At 34.2% G+C, this 19,382-nt stretch overlaps 1 protein-coding gene across 1 annotated transcript in view; it reads left to right on the top strand.

The window, feature by feature from the left end:
- Nucleotides 1-19,382, top strand: part of LOC104860458 (gamma-taxilin) — a 36,654-nt gene that overhangs the window by 1,940 nt on the left and 15,332 nt on the right. The window contains exons 3-8 of the mRNA XM_010621641.1: nucleotides 119-210; nucleotides 3,930-4,104; nucleotides 5,624-5,814; nucleotides 13,983-14,102; nucleotides 14,974-15,048; nucleotides 17,568-17,660. Of these exons, the coding sequence (XP_010619943.1) occupies nucleotides 119-210; nucleotides 3,930-4,104; nucleotides 5,624-5,814; nucleotides 13,983-14,102; nucleotides 14,974-15,048; nucleotides 17,568-17,660 (746 nt within the window). The remainder of the gene's footprint in view (nucleotides 1-118; nucleotides 211-3,929; nucleotides 4,105-5,623; nucleotides 5,815-13,982; nucleotides 14,103-14,973; nucleotides 15,049-17,567; nucleotides 17,661-19,382) is intronic.

Here is a 19,382-nt window from a genome sequence, read left to right as displayed (position 1 = left end):
TTTTTTTTTTTTTTTTTGGTACCGGGGATTGAACCGCTGAGCCAAATCCCCAACCCTATAGGTTGCATTTTATTTCATCCTTCTTCTTGTACTTTTCTTTTATCTTACAAATCATCAGAAAAAGAAGTTGTATTACTGATGCAAGCCCTAAATACACTTTCCACCCCAGAGGAGAAGCTGGCAACTCTCTGTAAGAAGTATGCTGATCTTGTAAGTATTTAAGAAAGGGAGCAAGGTGAATATAAAATAAAGCAAAGAGATATATGCTTGATAGTATTATATATAATTTTGATATAGCTTGAAATGTAAGATTATATTTTATTCCAAAATTGAGGGAATATGATTCTTTAATACTTTTATCTGTTTTATTTCAGTTTATGATACATATATAGAATAGTATAGTTCTTTGCAAAGGGAATAGATTTCATAAAATTTGCACAGCCTTTGTACCCCTTGGTCAGCATTTTCATTCTTATATTTAGATACCTATTTTTTTGAGAGACAATATTTAATTTTTTAAGTTTTTTGTGAAGTAATTAACAATGAAAGCTCTCATCAGTTTCACTGAAATTATGCATTAAATTAAGCTATGTAAACAGTATACAGTGTTTCAGGAAATATTTAGTTAACTTTTACAATATTATAGTTCTATATTCATTTTCCTGAGACAATGACTTCATGACTTTAGACAAGAATGAAGGGTTTGTTGTTTTATTTTGTTTTTTTCCTGGTCCTTGTTATGTCAGGTGATTTTAGTGTTTTTTTTCTAGGATATGGAAACTTTCACAAAATGGAAGCCCTGTCAGCTCTTTTAAACCAAAGAATGAAAATATTATAGACCTTGCTAAAGAATGATTTGAAGAAAGTATTAGAGTAGTTTATTTTCTTAAATTTGTTTTTGTTTTTTGTAATACTGCAAATTGAACACAGGCCCTTTTCACTGAGTTAACCAATTCTTTTATTTTAAAAAAATTGTTTTTATTTGAAGACATGGTCTCAGGAAATCATTAAATTACCTAATTTGGACTGGAACTTGCAATCCTTCTGTCTCAGCCTATCAGATTGCTAGAATTAAAGATGCATGCCTCCACACCCAGCTTAGAATAGGTTCTAATATAAATGCTAAGATTCTTTTGTATTTTTAAATATGTGTGAGTTGTTACTGGCATTTGTTCATTTCCATATTATTTTGAAACATCTGCTCCATATCCAGCCTTTTATTGCAGTATATTATGACTATTTTTCAGAATAAAACTAAAACTTTGTATTTACTATTCCTGCTAGTGGTTCAAGTATAATTTCTCTTAGCTGGCACTAGCAGTTTGGTACTTTGTGATTTTTATGAGAAGCAGAAGTCACTTGGTATTAATGTAAATTATTTAGAATTGTCTCCATGCAAAAATGGAGATACAGCAATGTTAACTGCTATCCTTAGAAAAGAATGGGACAGTATTACCATCTGTTGGTTCACATTTGTATGGATCATCTTTTTTTCTTTAACTCACCATATTTGTGCTCTTAGATATGCACTAAGTCTCTTGGAGACAAAATGTGGTTGAATTAGGTTTCTTAAAATTATTCTGCCAGTTTCTGCTTTTGATCAGAGTGTAACATTTAAGGTAGTTATTTATAAAAGAGGATTGGTTTCTGCCACTGTGTTCTGTTTTCTACATTGCTGGATATTTTGTGGTCTGTTTACTTTTTTTATTTGATAATTAAATAATCCTTCATCCTTTCATTTCTGTATAATCTATCACTGTTGAGGCTACCATTGGAATTGGATTTAACATCATAAAAATTTAATGCTCTTTAAAATGTTTATCAGTTTAGTTTCAGCATCATGAAAAACTTTTCATAATGAGATCCATTTTTATATATCACAGTTTTTGATGTCAAAAAAAATCACATCTTTGGGTGCCCTTAGGCTATTTTTACCACCAACAATTATAGGCTAGATTCCTGTGTGTTTGTTTTTCTATTTTATCACCTTGTCTGATGTCATTTTGATATCCTGTCCATTGACTTCATCATCATTACCTGAGTTTCCTGATGTATTATGGGATTGATGTGGAAGGATCTCTACACAAATATTGTCAGCAGTAATTAACTATATATTTTTTATTATCCTATTGCCTTTATTTACCACCCCCACCTTTGGACTTTATGTGTTATCATTAATCACTATATTTGGAAAAAGTACTTTCCCCCATTTTGTTTACACAACCCATTTGACTAGCTGAAACTCAATTCTGCATATCCCAAAATGCAAAGAGGCAGATGAAAATGTAACCCAGCAAATAGAGGGTCTAAGATGGTTTACTCTTTTTTTTTTTAAATTTATTTATTTGGTATTGGAGATTGAACTCGGGTCCTTGCACTTGCAAGGCAGGACGCCAAACTGCTGAGCTAAATCCCAGCCCTACTTTTTTATTTTATTAGTATGTAATGTGTACATATTATAGTCATCTTGGAGAGGTGGTAGCTGTATGTGATGTTACTTTTTAAAAACTACTCTGTTCTCCTCAGCTAATTCTCTTTTCATTTTGTTAATATTAACCCTAACTCATATTTATGTCATATAATGTCCACATTCATTGAGGTTATTAGTACCCTGCGCATGGCATATATTAATTCATCTTGTCTTCCTCTCTTCTCCCTGTGGCATGTTCATCTTAATACCTTCTTCTCCACAGAGCTATTGTGGAAGCCACCACAGTATTGGTACTTTCCCTTAATTACAGTCCCTTAGCTTTCCTGTACCATTCACTTCCACAGCACTAACTGTGTCTCTTTCCTAAGGTATTAGGAAATGAAATCTTAGAATACTTTTGTCCACACCTATCTTTTTGAACATTTTAGCTCCCTTTAAAAAATTCATTCATGTGTATTAGCTCAATGCCACTACCCAGTAAGGATCAGTTTAGTGTATCAGTAGTGTAAAAGGGCAGTCACAAATGACCTATAATAGCAGCAACTTGTCAATACTATTGCCCTTAAAAAAGTAAGTTTAAACTAGTCATACTTTTTTTTTTAAACATCTCTTAGTACACAGGAGAACTGCTGGAATAGGAAAGAGTTAATACATAATTTATTGACAGTGCAATATCTATAGCCAATTTAAAGATGCTATACTCCTTTGATTTTTGTAAAATTACTTTACAAAGTGGGCCAGGGATTTAGCTCAATGGTTCTGCTGCCTGCCTCGCAAGTACAAGGACCTGAGTTCAATCCCCAGTACCAAAAAAAAACAAAACAAAACAATTACTTTAAAAAGTTATTTTTTATGAAGAAATTTCAGTAAAATTATTTTTCTGCCTTTAGTCATATCAGCTGGAAAGAAGATTGTTCCCATCTTCCTCTTGAAATATGTGTCAGTGACTTCATAAAAGCTTGACTCATGTCAGAAAGACTACTATTTTATGTATTAGTAAAATGGAATAAATTATTCTGAATATAAAACGAATTCATCTTTAGATGAAGAAGGCCTGAGGAGTGCTAATTGTGTTTTTAATTTTGGTAACTGTTTCAATAATGTAGCTTTTGCCAGGCATAGTGGCATACATCTGTTGTCCCAGCACATGGGAGACTGAAGCAAAAGGATTACTTAGAGGCCATCCTTGATTGCGTAGTGATTTGAATTCAAGGCTAGCCTGAACTACGTTGCAAGACATTACCTAAAAAAATAAAATTAGCTTTCATGATCTCTTACAGGAGTTTCTAATTCATAGTTTTAATTCAAAGATCAGTTTTTGTTTTCAGTAAGAAATGGAGATTTAAGTTTGTTTATTTGTTTGTTTTTTCTACGCTGATTTACAAACACACTTTCTTATCATATCTTGAAAAAAGAGGACTGGAAAGATTCCATATAACTGTGTTTAATCTAGGTATAACTTACAGTTTCTTAAGTGTAAAGTGCTTTTTAATTTTAGCTGGAAGAACGCAGGAATGTTCAGAAGCAAGTGAAGAGACTGCAAAAGAAGCAAGCCCAAATTGTGAAAAAAAAGGTTTTCTTGCAGAGTGAACACAGCAAGGCTGTCTTGGCAAGAAGCAAACTAGAATCTCTTTGCAGGGAACTTCAGCATCACAATAAGACCTTAAAGATTAGCTGATCTAATTTATTGTTTTCGGGGAGATGCCTAGATTGCTTTTATGATCAGTCTTTCTCTCATAGAAATCAGTTATTCTTTTTACTTGCTTTAATAGAAATTAGTTATAATAATGTCTTCTGATTGAGAACTGCTACTTAATACTGATTACTCACAGCTTGGGACTTATAAGAGGTCTTTGTGGGGTTTTTAGACACTAAAGATAGTATCTAGAACTTTATTTTGCTTGATCTAATGCATATGTGAATGTAAGACACATTTTCATATATAATTTTTGGTTTCAGTTTCTAGGATACACCCTTTACCTTATACTTGGTCACAAAGAAAGTAAATGACACATGTCCACACCTCTCCTTCATAGAAAACTCCAAGTTGCAAGATTTTTCTATTTATTATTGATGTATATCAATTCCTTAGTTGTGAACTTAATTCTTTCCATAATTCTGATCACGAACAAACTGGACAAGAAACAAATCATTAGTTATTGTCAGTGTTGATCTGAGGAAATTTGATTCAGTTCTCACCCAAATTGGTTGTGACTGGAGTAGTGGGAAAAATTAAGTTCCTGAGCCACTGTAGTTATATCCTCTTCTGATAAAGCATGAGACACTTAGTTGAAATAAAGAATTAATAACAGTATATTTGACTCAACCTGAGTTTAAATTGTTTGTTCTATGCTGGATGTTGATTGAATTGATTGCTGTACTACACATCCCTCATTCTCAGCTATTCAGTCTAAATCCATTTTTAGGATGTGCTTATTATAAAAGAAGAGAGCAGGTTTCAAATTCTTACCTGGAAGGAATGAGTAGAAATCATATAAAACAAATTTGTCTGCTTGTGAATTAGAGACATCTGTTTTCATTTTAGTTTGTTTAAACTGATCCTTGTATAGGTGATTCTAAATATAAGTCTTATTCTTAAATAATATTATTATTACTACAGCAGTTCATAGGGAATTTAGTATTTTGGTTGTGCAGAATTTGTAATTATTCATAGTCAACAAATTCTCAAGGATTTCATACATGAGGACTCATGAAATGGATATTTAAATCATGTAAGAAGTTTGGATTTCTGATTGTTTTCTTAGGTAAAAGTCTTTATGATGCTTTTACTCTAGTAATAATTGAAAATAGCTATCTGAAAATGTAACTTCATTTGTCACTTATTCCTTAAGAAATGGAAGATAAGCAGGTCCAGGATAGTAGCTTACCCAAGTAGTGAAGAGGGAAACACATGTAGAAGAAACCGTGGAACAGAACCTTATAGAACCTTTTATACATTAACATTGAGAATATTTAGATGATTAAATGACAGTTATTTTATAGCAGGGCAGTTTATATTTCTTTGTCTATTTAGCAAAAGTTGCTTGATTTTTACTGAGAATTTTCTGGAAAATAAGAGGGAGGAATTGTGAATTACAAACAGCCCTTCAGGTTAGCAATACAGGGGCCCCCATTGTAGTAGAGACTTTACCTGTATATTGCTAATGTAATTTATCTTGAATAATAAGGAAGAAAATATGCAGCTGGCAAAGGAGGGGGAAGAAAGTCGTACAGAAGCTGCTGTTCATTTTCAAATTACTTTAAATAAAATCCAATCCCAGCTGAAACAGCATGACATACACAATAGCAAACTCCAACAGGAGAACATTGAATTGGGAGAGAAATTGAAGAAGTTTGTTGAACAGTACGCACTGAGGGAAGAGGTAAATTGTTTTGGGTTTACTTATTGACAGCTTCTGAGTATCAACAAAATTTTTTCACCATTCATTATTAAAATCAAACTGTTGTCCTATGACAACATTTTAGAACTTTTTATTTAAATAGTAGAATATAAATGTTCATCAGGAAAGTTGAAGGAAGTATGTTAACAAAAGGACAAATTGGAATCATCAGTTGACCCAGTAACAGTGAATTTATATATATAAAAAAAAAAAGTAATTTGTTTGGTTTTGTATTTTTGGTACTGAAGATTGCATCCAGGGAATAGTGAGCCATATTCTTGGCTCTCTATAAATTTTTATTTTGAGACAGTTTTACAAAGTTTCCTAGGTTCATCTTGAACTTGCTGTCTTGCTGACTATTAAAGAATACAGAAATATAGCATGTTGCTCAAATGGTGTTTTTAGGAAAGTACTAAGTATGAAGTACTATATTGTCTCTTCTGATACTAGACAATTATAGTTTAAGAACATATTGTTTTTTCTTATGAAGATGAATGTTTTACCCTAGTCTATCATTTCTCTGATAATCTGTATAATTTATATATACTAAATCCTTACAGAACACTTTCTCTATGTAACAAAAAATAGAAGTATATATTTCTTGGGAGATCAACTGAAATTAATCAAAACCAACTACCTAGTTGTAATGGTAGCTACACACCTAATAAGGTAAAAAATTGCTAGAACCATTCAGAACTGCTAAACTGGGATATTACAGTTATTTTCAATTCAAGTAGAAATTGGGTAATGTCTAGGTAAAATATAAATTGGTGATAACGTATTTATTTCAGTGTCCTTACTTTTAGAGGCCAGGGCCATAAATTTAGAGCATTTGAAGTTTCAAGGTGCGTGTTCCTTAATTTTGATTTTCTTTAAGAAGTGAGTAAAAGACATGATTTTATGAATATTGAGTTCTTCCTATACATTGTAATTGTTTAATAAAAAAGTTGTGATACCCCCAAAAATACTTTTAGCTCAAATTTTAGATTTAGTTCAGCCTTCCGTAACTTCCTTTGTAAACATTTTTCTTTTAAAATTTCAAGTATTATTTCATTCATTCTTCTATTATTTAGCAGTTTTCTAGCTTCTTATTATGGAAAGTTGCTGACTAAATGTAAAACATATTATTTGTGTAAATAGTTATCTCCTCTGCTCTTACTGTCTGGTGTTTCCATCTTTTTAAGTAAATGGATGATGTAGTATTATTGCACCCTGAAGTTTTATTTTGAAATAAGATTCCATCTTTACATCCAAAAATATGACAATTATTAATCACATTTTGGTATTTCCGCATGGTCCCATGAAGGTCCCCTTTTTAAAAATTGTTTAAATCAAAATATATTCCATTGTTTAGTTATATCTTATATTTTCTTAATATATAGATTTCTGTTTATCTGTTTACAGTGTTATTAAGAGTTTATTTAGGCCTATTGAATGTGCATGTCTCTTATTAGCTTTGTTTTTAAAATTCTTGGTTTTTAAAATAATTCTTTTTTTTCTCATTGAGTTTATTGGTACATTTTAGGTATACAGTATGGTTACAATCATCCTTGGGATCTAGAAATCTTACATGACAGGTCTTAGTTCTCATTTTTCTCCTTGTCTCTACCCTCCCTTCACCCCATCATCCCCTCCCCATTTACAAACATTTTATTTCTGTTTTCTCCTTTTTTTTTCTTTTCCTTATTTTACCTCTCCCCTACCCTTCCCACTTTCTCTACCCCTTTAGCCCTTTTCTTCCTATTTTACATTGTCAATTATACCATTAGAATCTTATGTACCATTATAGCATTATAGTTTTTCATACCAGAGAAATTATTCGGTATTATACATGTGTGACTTATTTATTTCACTTAGAAGTATGACCTTAATGTGCATCCATTTTATTATGAATAACTCTAATTTCTCATTCTTCCCCCACCCTTTCATTGAGTTTATTGATATATTTTAGGTGTACTGTACAGTTACATTTATTATTGGGATCTTGTACCTTTACATGATAGGTCTGGGTTCTCATTTCTTCCCCACACCCCTGCCCCCCCTTCACCCCCTTCTCCCTTCCCTATTTCCAAATACTTTATTTGCATTTTTCATTTAAAAAATAATTTCTCATTCTTTATGGCTGAGTTGTATTCCATTTATAGAAAAAACAAATCTTTATCCAGTCTCCAACTGATGAGCAAATGGGCTGTATCCAAGTTTTAAGTATTATAAACTGTGCTGCTATAAACCTAGGTGTGCATATATCACTGTGATATGATTCTTTTTAATTCTTTTGGAAATACACCTTGCAGAGTGATGGCTGGGTCAAATGGAAAATCTAATTCTAGTTGTTTGAGAGATCTCCTTATTGATTTCCATAGTCATTGCACCAGTCTGCACTGCCACCAACAATGGAAGAGGGTTCCTCTCTCCCCACCTTACCAACCTGTGTTATTTGTTGATTTCTTAATAGAAGCCACTCTTTTTGCGGAGAGGTGGAATATCACTTGTTTTCATCTGCATCTCTCAAATGAACAGTGATGTGGAACATATTCATATATTTACATGATGCTTTTACTTCTTTGTCTGAGAAATCTCTGTTCTTTTCAGCTGCCCATTTTTAAATTGGGCTTTGTATTTTGGGGGGTCTGATTTTTTGGAGTCCTTTATATATTCTAAATAATACTCCTTTGTCTGAAGAGCACCTTGTAAAAAAAATTTTGCCCGCATTGTAGGTTGTCTTTTAGCTCTATTGGCAGTTTCTTTTGCAGTTCAGAAGCAAGATGAGATCCCAGTTGTTGATACTTTCTGCTAGTGCCCATGCTACTGAGCATTTGTTCATAAAGTCTTTTCCTATGCCACTGTCTTCAAGGCTTCTGACTAACTTATCTTCCAGCAAGTGTAGTGACTCTTTTTTAATATTTAGCTCTTTAATCCACTTTGATTTTAATTTAGTGCATGGTGAAGGATAAGGGTCTAGTTTCAATCTTTGGAATGTTGAAATCAGTTTTTCTAACACCATTTATTAAAGGCTATCTTACCTCCAGTGGGGATGGTCAGCTTCTTTGTCGAAGATGAGGTAGCTGAGTACACCTGGAGTTGTTTCTGTAGCTTCCAGTCTTTTCCACTGATCCTCAGGTCTGTTTCTTTGCCAGTACCATGCTGTTTTTATTGCAGTGGCTTTGTAGTATTGTTTCAGATTGGGAATTGTTATACCCGCTGCCATGTGTCTATTGCCTAGAATGGCTTTTGCTATTCTAGGTCTCCTATGGTTCCAAATGAATTTTTGAATTCTTCTTTCTAGTTCTGTGATGTATAGTGTTGGAATTTCAATTGGTATTGCATTGTCTCTGAAAAGCAGTTTTGGTAGTATGGCCATTTTCACTATTTTGATTCTTCCTACCCAGGATCAGGGGATATCTTTCCATTTTCTTATATCCTCGTCAATTTCTTTTTTCAGAGTGCTATAGTTTTCAGTGTAGAGGTCTATTTCTTTTGTTAAATTGATTCCCAGATACTTCATTTTTTTTAGTGCTATTGTGAAAGTAATTGTTTTCCTAATTTCTCATTCCATGAGTCTGTTATTTGTGTACAAGAAGGCTGTTGATTTTTGGGTGTTGACCTTGTATCCAGCTACTCTGCTAAAAGTGTTTATTAAGTCAAGAAGTTTTAGAGCTACAAGATCCCAACAATGAATGTAACTGTACTGTATCCCAAAAATGTACCAATAAACTCAATTAAAGCTGAAAAAAAAAGAAATTGATAAACACACACACACAAAAAGAAGTCTTTTGGTGGAGTTTTTTGGGTCTTCAATGTAGAGTATCATATCATCAGCAAATAATGACAGTTTAACTTCTTCCTTTCCTATCTTTATTTCTTTAATTTCTTTCCTTTGTCTAATATCTATGGCTAATGTTTGCAGAACTATATTGAAGAGGAGTGGTGATAGTGGGCATCCATGTCTTGTTCCTCAATTTAACATGAAGGTTTTCAGTTTTGGCCCATTTAATATGATGTTGGTTGTTCATTTTTCATAGGTAGCCTTTATTAAGTTGAGATATAGACCATCTATTCCAATTTTTTGCAGTTTTTATCATGAAGGCTCTTGGATTTTGTCAAATGCTATTTCTGCATCTATCGAGAGGATCATGTGGCTCTTGTCCTTGACTCTGTTAATATAGTGTATTACATTTATTGATTTACATATGTTGAACCATTGTTGCATCCCTGAAATAAATCTGACTTGGTCAGGGTGTATGTTCTTCTTGATGATCCTCTGTATTCTGTTTGCTAGTATCTTATTGAGGTTTTTATATCTATATTCATTAAGGAGATTGGCCTGTAGTTCTCTTTTTTAGTTATATTTTTTTCCCTGGTTTGGGAATCTAAGGGATACTTGCTTGCAGGAATGAATTTGGAAGTACTGCTTCCCTTGTAATTTCCTGGAAGAGTGAAGAGTAATGGCAGTAGATCGTCTCTAAATGTCTTGTAAAATTCAGCAGTGAATCCATCAGGACCTGAGCTTTTCTTTGTTTGTAAGTTTTTAATTCCATTTTCAATTTCACTGATTGTAATTGGGGTGTTTAAAATGTTTTTATCTTCTTTGTTCAACTTTGGTAATTCATAAGTATCTAAAAATCTGTCCATTCTTCTATGTTTTCCATTTTATTAGAATACAGGTTCTCATAGTAGGTATTAATGATCTTCTGGATTTCTGTGGGATCTGTTGTGACTTCACCTTTTTCATTCCTGATTGCATGAATCTGAGCCTTTTCTTTCCTTTTCTTGATAAGGTTTGCTAAGGGTTTATCAATTTTATTATTTATTCTTTCAAAAAACCAACTCTTTGATTTATTTATTATTTTGTAACATTTTCTTAGTTTCCATTGCATTAATTTCTGCTCTCATCTTTATAATATCCTCTCTTGTTTGAATTTTGGGTTGTTTTTTATCTTATTTTTCTAGGAATCTAAGTGCCATAGTTAAGTTGTTTATTTGAACTTGCTCTGTTTTCCTAATGAGGGCATTCAGTGCTATGACTTTTCTACATAGAACTGCTTTCACGGTGTCCCATAGATTCCTGTATGTTGTATTGGTATTTTCCTTTATTTGTAAAAACTGTCTGATTTTTTCTTTAATTTCCTCTGTGATCCATTGATTGTTCAGGAGAGTGTTGTTCAATTCCCATGTGTTTGTGAAGTTCCTATGGTTTCTTATGGTATGGATCTCCATCTTTATTGCAGTGTGATCTGATAATATACAGGGAATAACTTTGATTCTTTTGCATTTATTCAAACCTGTTCTGTGAGCTAGTATGTGATCTATCTTGGAGAATGACCCATATGTAGCTGAAAAGAATGTATACTGTGATTTTGTGGGTTGGAACATTCTATAGACATGTAATAAATAAGTCCATGCATTGAAAAGCTTGACTCCATTCTAGTATTTCATTGTTGATGTTTTTGCCTAGATGATCTATTTGTGACAATGGGATATTTAGATCCCCCACTACAATTGTATTAGTGCTTGTTTGATTTTTCATGTTAATATTTTTTATATAGTTGGGCATTTATATTTGGTGCATATATGTTTATGACTGTCATTTCTTCCTCTTGGACTGTTCCCTTTACAAGGATGTAGTGGCCTTCTTTGTCTCTCTTAATCAGTTTTGGTTTGAAATATACTTTGAGAGTAAGATTGCTACCCCTGATTTTTTCTGGGCTCCTGTTGCATGGAGAATTGTTTTCCATCCTTTCTCTTTCAGTCTGTGGGCTTCTTTTTGCACTAGGTGTGTTTCTTGTATACAACATAATGTTGGGGTTTGCTTCTTAATCCATTCTGCCAGTCTCTTTCTCCTGATTGGTGAATTGAGGCCATTGACATTGATTGTTATAACTGACTGACTTATCATTGTCATGTTGTTGTCCTTTTGTTGACTCTTTTTTATTTTTTTAATTTCTTGCCTTGGCTATTTGAATTGCTCTGTTGGGCCTCGTGGTGTTTTGATCTTCATTGTCTTTTTTCTAGGATATTGTTTAAAATTCCTGTAGTGCTGGTATACTATTCATGAAGTTTCTCAAGTGTTCTTTTTCATGGAATTATCTTATTTCTCCATCCATTTTGAGAGAGAGTTTTGCAAGATACATCAGTCTTGGTTGTAGTTTGTTTTCTTTCAGGACTTGGAATACCTCACTCTAGGCTGTCCTTGACCTGAGGGGTTGTGTTGAAAAGTCTTCTGTGTTTCTGATGAGCTTTCCTTTGCATATGATTTATTTCTTTTCTATTACTGCTTGTAGTACTCTGTTCTTCTATTGGGTTTCTGGAATCTTGATTATTATATGTCTAGGTGTAGATTTTTTTTTAAACCTTGGCTAGTTGGAGTTGTATATGCCTTGCTTATCTATGTCAAATTCTTCCCCGCTGTTTGGGAAGTTTTGTGTCATTAATTCTGTGAACAGCATTTTTAAGTCATTTGCATTTTCTCCTGCTACTTCATCGTTTCCTGTCAGTCTTATGTTATTCTTCTTTGCATCATCTAGGAGCTGTTGGATCTAATTCTCATGCTCCCTTACTGTTTTTTGTTTGTTTGTTTGTTTTTTGGTACCAGGGTTTGAACCAGGTCCTTGCTCTTGCAAGGCAGGCCATGGAACTGCTGAGCTAAATCCCCAGCCCCTCCCTTTCTGTTTTTAAGAGACCTCTCTTTTCAAGGTCATTGTCTGATTCTATCTTCTATATCTGAGTTTCTTTCTTCCTAATCTTTTATTCTGTTGTGTATAATTTCAATAGAGTTTTTAATCTCCTGGATCTCTGCTTGAATCTGTTTAATGGATTCCATTTCTTTCCTATGTTGGCTGTGCATTGTTTCCATTTCTTTCTTATTCTGGGCCTTCATGGTTTCTACTGTGTTCCTAATCTTATCTATTTTTTTGTCAGTTTCTTTTCTGGAGTCTTGAATCATATCTTTTATTTTGCTCCCCATCTCTGTGGTTATCTGGGAAATTATTTCTGTTTTGAGTTTTTCTGGAGCCTGATTGATCAGTTTTGTTACTTCCTGTGCTGTGAGTTTTTAGTGTCCTGGAAGTTCACTATCAGACTTTTCAATCCTTTGCCCTACTCTTTGCCATCGTTGGACTGGAAGTCTGTCTTTGTGTCTTGCTTAAGTGTTTTCTCATTTTTATATTCGTTGTTCAGTTGACCTTGATCCAGTCTCTGGGTTATTAAATCTTCCTGATATTACTTGAGTCCCAGCCTTTGATTCTCTAATAACTTATAGACATGCTCATTTTCATAATTGAGAAAATAACTCATCAGATCAATCCCTCTCCTTTATCCCAATCGATACATTCAGAAAAACAATAGGATCAATCACCAGCCATGCCTCTGCAGAGTGTGTCCAAGGACTGGCACAATCTGGGGATCTGGGGTGGGGTGCTTAGCAGCACAGGTGCTGCTACCCTCCTGGCGCTGGGTCCGGGCAGTCAGTGGCACCCGCCGGGAAAGATGCAGCTCCAAAGGAGACCAGTAGATCAGGCTGGGCCAGGCCGCAGCAGAGGGGAATCTTAGGAAGTCCAAGCTGGGGCCACTGTGGCAAAATTCGCTGTCCTGGCATTGGGTCCGGGCAATCAATAGCACCCACTGGGTAAGGCGCAGCTCTGGAGGAGGCCCATCTACATTTATTATTTTTAATTAGTCTATTATTAACTAATGATCTAATTATTTGCAATTAGGGACAGATTCTTGTAGTTGCCACAAAACTTAATTTGAATACCTTATTTTCACCTAGTATTTCTTCCTCTACCATAAGATTTTAACAACTAAAAGCACTATTTATGTTTATAAAGGGATGTTTGATGACTTATTGAGGAGGAAAAAATGCCCAGAAATTATGTGTATGATAAATAAACAACAGATGTGTTTTTTTATCCATTTTTTAAAAAAATAAGATGTGAGCGTTACTTTCAATATAGAGCCAAGGACCATTTCCAAGGTGGTATCAAGAAGATCTTCTGCACAGAGGGACAGAGAAACTCAGCACTTAGTTATGGTGTTATTAACAGGGAACAAACAAAAACATAAAACAGTGAGTTGTAACTGGCTTTATGTTTTTTTGACATTGCATTCTTTTAAAACCTTCATGTAACTGAAGTCATTTCATTTTATTATAGCATATTGATAAAGTATTAAAACAGAAGGAATTGGAGCAACAGCTTGTGAATGCCAAACTTCAGCAGACAACACAGATGATAAAAGAAGCTAATGAAAAACATCACAAAGAGAGAGAGTTTGTAAGTTCTCTTCTTTAAAAGAGAAAAAGAAATTACCAAAGTAATTTAAACCAATAGAACTAATTTTTTAACATGAGCCAAAGATGTTTTTTCTACCAAGGAAGTAGTTTATCTATTTTCAGCTTACTTTTCAAAAACAAAATATAACACCATATACAAGAATTTGTTTAGTAAAGTATATGTAACATTTATTTGTGCTCTTAGAGCCTAATTTGCTAAATAATTGACATGATTTCTTGATCCAAAAATCATTAAAAATAAGATAATAGTCTGACAATAGAAAAATCATATATGCATATTTTTCTGCTGGTTTGGCATAATAGCTTAAGTATTTTTCATCGAAAAGTTTATTAGAAATAAAAAGTTACATACACTTCAGAATGAAGCACTGAATTTCACATCTGTCCATTTTGTAACTTTATAATTTCTGGAAAAACCATTTTGGCCTTCTAGCTTCTTATTGCTAACAGTGTTTACAATGTGGTTAAAAGCTGGCATCATTTCTTTTTTTGTCAAAGAGTACAAAGACTTTCTAAATATAGAAATTAATTAGTAGTCATCTTCTGTTTATAAGTGTAGAATTCTATTTATTTTCATGCACAACTCATTTCAACCCTGGAATTCGTACAATTTACTATGCCTCTAAATTACTGTATCTGTTTAAGTACCTAAAGGTTATTTACACAAGCATAAAGTTGAACACATTATTGAGGTAGGTAATTGGGAATTGATACAAGTAGTTGACAATAGAATATTTCATCCATTGACCTGATTCTAGCTAAGGATTGCTAAATCTAAATCTATCCTTTTGACATTTTAGCCTTGTGTTTGGTTGCTTTTAGTATTTTGTCTGAATATTTATATTTCATAGTTACTTAAAGAACTCACAAAGTCAAAGCAAAACTTTGAAGAAATGAAACAACAAGAAGTACAACTAAAACAACAGGTAATTTGACAACAGAAAATAACTGAATTTGTGAGTTGTTCCCAGCAAGAGATAGAAAAATGTTTCATATCATCAAGACTCTTGTTGATTTGCCTGGGATTTTTTTAATTTTAACACCATAAGTTCTCCTCAGTTCTCTGTTTATTGGGGTGGCTGGTCAACCTATCTTTAGAATCCTCTTTCCACTACATTACCTATTTTTTTGAATTGTTTTAAATTTTGTCTTGTGAATACCTACATTATAGTTTTTTAAAACTGGATATTCTCAGACTGGCCCACTGTTAGGTAGTTTTGTGTATTCTTTAAACAAAATCCTTACTTTTTAATCCAGATCACTATGATATTTTATTCTAATCTGTGTGTTTGTTTTGTATAAAATAAAGACATAGTGTATGTTCACTCAAAGGAAAGATATAAGACACAGTTGTATTTCTCATCTCTAAAAGTTTATTGCTGGGTGTGGAGATGCATGCCTGTAATTGCAGCACTGGGGAGGCTGAGGCAGGAGGATCACTGTGAGTTTGAGACCAGCCTGGGCTACCTAGTGAGTTCCAGGTCATTCTCAACTACATAGTGAGATCCTGACTCCAAAAAATAAAAATAAATAAATAAATAAATAAATAAATAAATAAATAAATAAATAAATAAAAGTTTATTAACAGGCCTTTATAGACAAGAACAATTAGGTATTTAAAGGTAAACTTTACCTTTTAAAAATTATGTTATATTAGTGAAAATACATTACCTACTAGAAAAATTAATTTAAAATTTTAGTCTTCTGATAGCATAGAAAATATAAACCTCTTACTTTCCAGACTTTCACATTCAGTTGTCCAGCCTGGTGAAGGAAAGAATCAAAGTGGAGAAAAATAATGAAGTCTAGATGACATTAGAAAAATTGTTATATTTGGGAGTCAAACATGATGCTGCAGTAGAGAACTCTTTTACCAAGGCCACTTCAAGAGCAGCTCCAGTTGTTTTTCCTGTCCCCAGTGTAGCTACTATACTTTGGTTTGGGATCTTTGTCACCTGAAATGCTTTCATCCAATCATTATTTGTTTCTTTTATCAACACATCTTTTTTTTTCCTGCTACCTAAACCTGGCATTCCTTCCTGAGGATCTGTCTCATTCTCTGCTGTGTACCTTATCATTTCATGTGTTGAGGGTGGTCTTAGTTTTTATTGCTTGGTGTTTGTTCTTGACTCACTTTTGCATAATCTGGAAATCTAATCCAGGTTAATCACTGCAAATTAACTCCTCAGCTCGTATGGGACAACTATTACCTAAATGTTGCATTGTAAATTAAAATCCATTTCTTTTAAATTATTACATATTGAATTATAAATATTGGATTCAATGTAATGTTTTCATACATGCATATAAATTACACTGCTACTTTATACCTTTATTTCTCCATCCTCTTTCATACCTTTTCTAATATTTAGTAATCTCTGTTCTATTTCAGATAGAATTTTTTTCAGATCCCACATATGAGCAAGCACATGCAGTACTTAACCTTGTGTGTTTGACCTATTTGTGTGTGTGTGTGTGTGTGTGTGTGTGGATTTTTTTTAAAGTGGAGTAGAGTTCTATTGTGTATATGCATGACTTTTTTTACACATCCATCTGTAGATATAACTTTTTTTCTATTCATTTGATGAAAGGCACCAAGATTGTTTCCATAGTTTGGTTATTGTGAATAGTGCTATAATAAATATTGGAGTGCAAGAACCTCCTTGATGTCCTAACTTCATTTCCATTAAATATATACTCAGAAATCACTAGATTAATAGTGGGCCTACTTTTGGTTGTTTGATGAACCTTTGTACTATTTTTTATAATGACTGTCATTTTACACTTTCATTAACACTGCGCAAGTTTCCCTTTCTTGAGATTCTTGCCCACATTTTTTTATCATTAGTCTTTTTGGTATTAGATGTTCATACTGGGGAGTATGCTGCCAAATATATTTTAATTTGTACATTTTGATGATTAGTGATGATAGGCATTGCCTCATGCACTTGTTGGTTATTTGTATATCCTTTAAGAAATGTCTTCTCACATTCATTGCTCAAGTTGTTTTTTAGAAGTTCTTTTCATTGCTTGACACTAAATTCTTAAGCCCCACGCAGATATTCCTAAAAGAGTAACTTTTTCTCTCCCAAAACAGCTTTTCAAATGTAAGAATGGGAGTATAGCAATACTTTGGCATTACAAGTATACAAAATTTATAAACAAAAAAAACTATATTTAATTGTATTATGACTGATGGAATGAACCTAATAAATGTATATTTTGAATTTATATTTAGAGAATATAAGGCCATTAAGTTTAAGATTTATTAGGGAATTACATGAGTTTCAGCTAGCTCTATTTCTGATATTTATGTATTATGTATGTGCTTTTGTTTTATCTTTCACATGCAAGTAAGTAATATTTCACCATATTCTTTGGAGACTTTAGGGTTTTAAACTGCATACTTGAGTGCTCAGAATATTTGATGACTTCTTTTTTATAGCTTTCTGTTTATATGGATAAATTTGAAGAATTCCAGGCTACCATGGCAAAAAGCAATGAACTATTCAAAACCTTCAAGCAGGAAATGGCAAAGGTATTTACGAACTTTTAGTAAAATATTATGTAAAAAGTAACTTATTTAGGTAGGTTATTTTCAACACACCATTCCTTAGTTGGTTCCATTTTGAACTGACAGTATTTAGCTTTGCTTTTTTTTCTGTCTGCCCTTAGCTTATTCAAACATTTTTTTCTGCAGTTATTGCAAGCTGATAATGATCTTTAAAATTCTTAACGTTAAGGCCCATGCAGAAGCCCAGCATAACATAGCAAGACCCTGTCTCCAAAAAAAAGCAAGAGGAAAAACAGGAAAATAAAATGTTTAAATAAAATCATAAAATTATTTGGGGAAGATGTTTTGGTTTTTTTTTTTAGAATTATTTTATGTAATCATTCTTCAGTTCTTTCACAAAACCTTCTGGAAATTATTTTTTTTAAAAACCAATCTAAGGCACAACAAGATAGAGAAATGGGGACCTCCAGGCAACCCATCAACTTCCCGCTCCATAAATAAACACAAAGATGAGACATAGGACTATTGCAACTTTAAATTTCTTTCGTTGCTCACAACTCAGGTATGCATATCGTGTGGCAGCTGGACAGCAGACCACCAGTCCTGGATATCTGGACATGCAGCCAGAAAGTGGTTTCTGGCTACTGCAATCACCCACCGCTTTGCATAGGGTTTTACCTCCGTTAGCAACTACAACTGAAATGGATATCCTCCACATTGTATGCACAGGTTCTGCCTTTTTTCTCCCAAGTTGATACTTGGTATTAGCATGAAACTTGTGTGCACCAGAGGTTTAAGAGGGAATTTCAACACAAAATAACCTATTAAAATTGTACTTAACTGTTGTATTTTGACAAAATTATTTTTAAAAATATACATCCTTGGCCTGCGATTACCAGGCGGCGTGTGCGGGAGCTCCCGGCCTGCGCGACAACAGACCAGGAAGGCCCCAAAGACCCCGGAGGGGGTTTCTTCAGCTGCCTGTCTGCCTGCCTGCGATCACCCGGTGGCGTGCGCGCAAGCTCCCGGCCTGCGTGGGAGCTTCCGGCTTGCGCGACAACAGACCAGGAAGGCCCCAAAACCCCGGAGGGGGTTTCTTCAGCTGCCTGTCTGCCTGCCTGCCTGCGATCACCCGGCGGTGTGCGCGGCAGCTCCCGGCCTGTGCAACAGCAGACCAGGAAGGCCCCTGTCACGCGCCGCTTGCCAGCAAGTAGACACGCGAGCCAGGATCCTTCTGAAGCTTTATTGAAAGTGAGGAGAAGGCACTCAAACAAAGGAATACACTTCCTTATATAGACCAGAGTTCTTCCACACTAGGCAACGCCCCATGGCAACAACTCCTCCAATGAGGATTTTGCCTAGTGTAACAGACCATGGCCAGTGTGGAGAAATCACCATCTCGTGATCCTCCATTACATGTCTTACATCTCATAATCATATATAAGTCATTATGATTATACCAAAGCAGGCAAACTCCTTATCCAGCAAGATAAAATAACTATATCAGCCTAAAGCAACAATTGGGCACAAACTCAGCAAACTAGGCAGATATGCTCTCCACAGGCCCCAAAGACCCCGGAGGGGGTTTCTTCAGCTGCCTCTCTGCCTGCCTGCCTGCGATCACCTGGCGGCATGCGCGCGAGCTCCCGGCCTGCGCGGGAGCTCCCGTCTTGCATGACAACAGACCAGGAAGGCCCCAAAGACCCCGGAGGGGGTTTCTTCAGCTGCCTCGCTGCCTGCCTGCCT

The sequence above is a fragment of the Fukomys damarensis genome, unplaced genomic scaffold, assembly GCF_012274545.1.
Source record: "Fukomys damarensis isolate Sample0158 unplaced genomic scaffold, DMR_v1.0_HiC HiC_scaffold_73, whole genome shotgun sequence".
NCBI lineage: Eukaryota > Metazoa > Chordata > Mammalia > Rodentia > Bathyergidae > Fukomys > Fukomys damarensis.
This window is presented reverse-complemented; position numbering and strand designations above follow the sequence as displayed.